This window comes from Colobus angolensis, unplaced genomic scaffold (assembly GCF_000951035.1).
Source record: "Colobus angolensis palliatus isolate OR3802 unplaced genomic scaffold, Cang.pa_1.0 Scaffold236, whole genome shotgun sequence".
In the NCBI taxonomy this organism is placed as follows: domain Eukaryota; kingdom Metazoa; phylum Chordata; class Mammalia; order Primates; family Cercopithecidae; genus Colobus; species Colobus angolensis.
The window spans coordinates 1,183,106-1,187,691 of NW_012115555.1; the positions used below are offsets into that span (position 1 = coordinate 1,183,106).

The following is a 4,586-nucleotide window of genomic DNA, read 5'->3' on the forward strand; positions in this document are numbered from 1 at the left end:
TATATATATATTATATATACTTTTTATTTATGTACTTTCATTTATATACTTTCCCCAGTAGGAATCTGCATCACTAATGTCAAGTTCAGCTGCAGTTGAGTAGTAGAAATGGTGAGTTTCTTGCTATGGCAAACTAGTACATGTAAGGGCCTCCTCATCTAAAAATCCCTTGTGTGATGCTGAGGAGCCATTGGAAATCTGCAAGGGTTCATCCTCCACTTCGTAGTTTGCTTTTATTGGTGAAGTGTACGTTCACAGAGCTAATCATGACTTACTGAAATGCTAGGTCGAAGAAAAATAAGAGGATGAAGAAAATGTGAACTCCAAACCCTTGAAATCCCAACATGGAAACCAGGTAGTGATCCCTAAGATACTGCAGGAAAGTAAAATGCTCACTGTGGAGAATCAGACAGCAAACTTACTGATAGGTCCTGTAGCTCCAGCTGCGAGAGAGAGAGAGAGAGAGAGAGAGGGAGAAAGAAAAAGATATCAGTATGCTTCACCACTGTGAAGGAAATTCCCATTGTCTAACACTTGCTCTAGGGAGTATCATAAATAGAAACAACGGGGGCCGGGCGCGGTGGCTCAAGCCTGTTATCCCAGCACTTTAGGAGGCCGAGACGGGTGGATCATGACGTCAGGAGTTCGAGACCATCCTGGCTAACACGGTGAAACCCCGTCTCTACTAAAAATACAAAAAACTAGCCGGGCGAGGTGGCGGGCGCCTGTAGTCCCAGCTACTCAGGAGGCTGAGGCAGGAGAATGGCGTGAACTCGGGAGGCGGAGCTTGCAGTGAGCTGAGATCCGGCCGCTGCACTCCAGCCTGGGCGACAGAGCGAGACTCCGTCTCAAAAAAAAAAAAACAACGGGAAGATCAAGAGTTGCTTGTATGGCGAGCCTCAGGCAGGCTCCCTATTGCACAATATAAGGGACCTACAGGGATGGAGGCCTCCTCCTGCTTTCAGGGATGGTTGGAAATCTTCAGAGGGTTGTGAAAGACTCACTCCATATTAATCTGTTATGCCTCTATTTTTCTTCTTACATTTTATTGCCCCTTGCCCCCAGTGTCCTTAGAGACAAGGTTTATTTGAAAGATGTACCTTCCCTTGCTGATGGATCATTATAACTATTACTAAGAGGGCTGTTTTGGTTTATATTTTTAAATGTTAGCCTGTGAGATTTCTTAACACTTTGTGGATGGCCTCTTGTGGAAACTATGTAACAGGAATGCTAGGGGAATTGAGAAAGACAGTGTTAAGAAAGCATGTCACCCCTAAACCTCAGCATCACACAGTATACCCATTAGCAAACCTGCATATGCACCACCTGAATCTAAAATAAAAGTTGAAATTATTTAGAAAAATGCAGAGCAGATCAGGCCCCAAGACCTCGTAGGTCAGATATCAAAGGGACCAGAGTGGAAAAACAAACTTGATACTTACGAATAGGGGCTGAGAATTGCACTGAAATACAAAAAGGAGGAAAGTGTGGTTTGACATTAACAGAATTTTAATTTTACCGATATTGTTTCTAAATAAACTATGAAACAATTCAACCAGAGGAGAACAACTACTGTGGGACTGCAGATAATCTTAGCCTGGAAGCCGCATAACCCTCCTACCAGTTTAAATCATTCAGCATCTATCTTAAATGAGAAATTTATGTAACTAAAAAATAATAAATATAAATAATTAAAATAAAATACAATTTTAAACATGAATTATTTGGCTTTCCCTTATCCTAAATTCAGTAACAATTCAGGATATTGTGTCTGATGGCTTGGGCATCAGAAAGTGTCAGAAGATTTGAATACAATTAAGAAGTATGAGTGAGAAATCCTGTAGGGGTAGAAATGGTAACAGTTAGGATGTGGAGAGGACCCCATATCCCACAGAAGGTCAAAGAACGTTAGAGGATACAGAAAAGGAACTCACTTATAGGTCTGATAGTTCCAGCTAAAATATGGAAAAAACAAAATAGAACTAATGAGAAAATACTATTTGCATTAAAATTCTTTCTGGGAAAACATCACAAATGTAGACACCAAGAGCAAAATTTCCACTTCCATGGAGGAACAAATAGAGTTTATAAATGCTTCCTTCTTCATCTTGGAGGACCCCGGTTACTGCTGGAATCTGCCAGCTGGAACTGTAGGGATGCACATTTGGTCAGGCAGGGTTCCTTCCCCTTTCCCAATGGGTGTCCTGCTTGTATCTCAGTAGATTACACAGGCCATTGCCTGTCTTCCAGCTGGCTAATTTGAACTTGCTTAGCTAGAATCTATAGCCTCATCTTCTGAAGGAGACAGTGGGAATTTCTGTCTCTGTAGTGATTTTGGCCCGTATTCAACAGAGTAACTTGGCCTGCCATATAAGAGGGAATAGAAACTGCTAGGTTGACTTAAGACATTTATAGGTATGAGTAGTGGGCAAAGGAATTGAGACACTAGACCCACATACTTGTTAATAATGCAGTAACAGTCTTCTTATTTACCACCACACACACACACACACACACACACACACACACACACACACACACCACCACACCTCTCTATACCTCATGCACCTCACAGGCTATAAGTGATCCTCTTACCTTGGCCTCCGAAAGTGCTGGGATTACGTGTATGAGCCACTGTGCTTGGCCTAATACGTGCTTTTATGATAACTACCCAGTATTTGCTCTCGAAGTTTGACTTGATTATTTTAATAATGTTTCATTTGTATAAATACTCCAAGAGGAGTAGACACAGGATGTGATATACCACGAGCTTTAATTCTCAAATCACTTTTTTCTTCTTTCCTTCAGAGTTAGTGCTGCCTCAGGGGCTCAAGCTCTGAACATCCTCAAAAATGAAGGATGGAAATGCGTTAAAAAGTGAATTAAACCCTGATGAGTATCATCTTTCTTGTCTTTGACTTTAAGGTCAGTCTTGGCATGGGGAATCGGCAGGGCTGGAAAAGCTGGTTAAATTTGGACCAAGTGCATTCATCTTTTTATTTCCTCTCTCAGGGCAGAGAATTAAAATCCTGTAGAGCAATGGTTCTTAAACTTTGGTATGCACGCAAATCACCTGGGGATCTTGTTAAAATGCAAAGTCTCATTTCGTAGGTCAGGGTGGGCAACAGGCTCAGACTCCGCATCTCTAAAACTCCAAGGTGAGGTCCTTGGACTCACTTTAAGCATCAAGGCCATAAAGGGCTGGTAAAATCTCAGATCATATAAAAGTCATTGTTTCCATTTACCATTATTTTTTTCCTTTTTAAATCAACTTCCTCTCACTTACCCCTTATTCTCTATTCCCAACCAATGCTTCTTCCAGAGATGTACGCTACAGTTTCATTTAAAATTGTATTTAGATACTTCTTTCAGATTTATTCTTTGTTCATAGCAGGGGATATACATCCCACACAAACATCAGTGACAGTCTGGGATCCTCAGTCAGTGAGCTGGGACTCACTGCATGTCACTGAAATTTTCTTGGTGGGTCTTAAGTAAAATGGCCACCATCAATCCTCTTTATTTGAGTGTTACTGGGTTTTCTCACAGGGGAATCTTTCTTCCTTTCACTTGACCATTTTTTGTTCTTTACTCTTTTCCCCTCTGTTGAATCTCAATAGTTTGGAAAAGTTAAAGGTAATAGTACTTTCTTACAGACGCACCGCAGTTTATTAAGATAAGAATAGGGAATAAAGAACGGGAAAAGAATGGACAATTTGTGAAAGAAACAAAAGCATCTAGAAATATGAAATGTCTTACATATTCTAACAGTTTAGTAGAGCAAAGCACATGAGAATTAAAGGGCAGAAAAAGAACTTACTAATGGCTCCTGCAGTTCTGGCTAAAATACAAACAAAAAAGATGAGTTTAGAGACAGCATGACTCAAGGGTGTTTATCTCAGGGAGTTTCAGATCAAGCATTTACTACATATTTGATTTACATGGAAAGGCAGCAAGAAGGTAAGTAGGCATTGTCCTTTTTTCCTTAGGAGACTGTGAAAATCATACTCGCTGCAGTTATTATTCTTAATTTTCATTATCTTCCTGCTCTCAAATCCTTCTAAAGATTATAGACAATTTTCCTTGGCCCCAGAATCTTTTTCACAATTTCATTAATTAATCTAGTTTTTATTATAAGAATTTCCCCTTTGCTAAATGAAAAAATTAATCAGTCACTTATAGGATTTTGAAATCAGCCTCAAATTCCTCATACTGGTAAAAGAAAGAGAGAACAGTAAAATTGCAAGTTTTTCTCCTTTCTTCCACCTTTATGTGCCTTCTCACCACCCTCCCCATTCCTCTGGTAGCAGGCACATTGTAGAGCATCCAAATCATTACACTTGATATGCATGTATCGAAATATCACATGTATCCCATAAATTTGTGCAATTATTAGGTGTCAGTAAAAAAAGGACTGAGTTGTGTATATGGGAAACTTACAGAGAGGTTCTTCAATTGTTTTTAAACATTTTATACTACCTATAATAAAAATTGAAAAGTATAATATTAGATTAGATTTAGATTAGACTTTAGACTAAATTAGATTTAGACTATCAGAAGGCATGGAGATAGATAATCTCGTTCCC

The 4,586-nt window shown here is 39.5% G+C and overlaps 1 protein-coding gene across 1 annotated transcript in view; it reads right to left on the minus strand.

Moving 5' to 3' along the window:
• Positions 1-4,586, minus strand: part of LOC105513816 (chromosome unknown open reading frame, human C6orf10) — a 90,571-nt gene that overhangs the window by 51,991 nt on the left and 33,994 nt on the right. The window contains exons 8-11 of the mRNA XM_011944845.1: positions 4,441-4,479; positions 3,821-3,841; positions 1,443-1,463; positions 423-443 (exon numbers count right to left, since the gene is read on the minus strand). Of these exons, the coding sequence (XP_011800235.1) occupies positions 423-443; positions 1,443-1,463; positions 3,821-3,841; positions 4,441-4,479 (102 nt within the window). The remainder of the gene's footprint in view (positions 1-422; positions 444-1,442; positions 1,464-3,820; positions 3,842-4,440; positions 4,480-4,586) is intronic.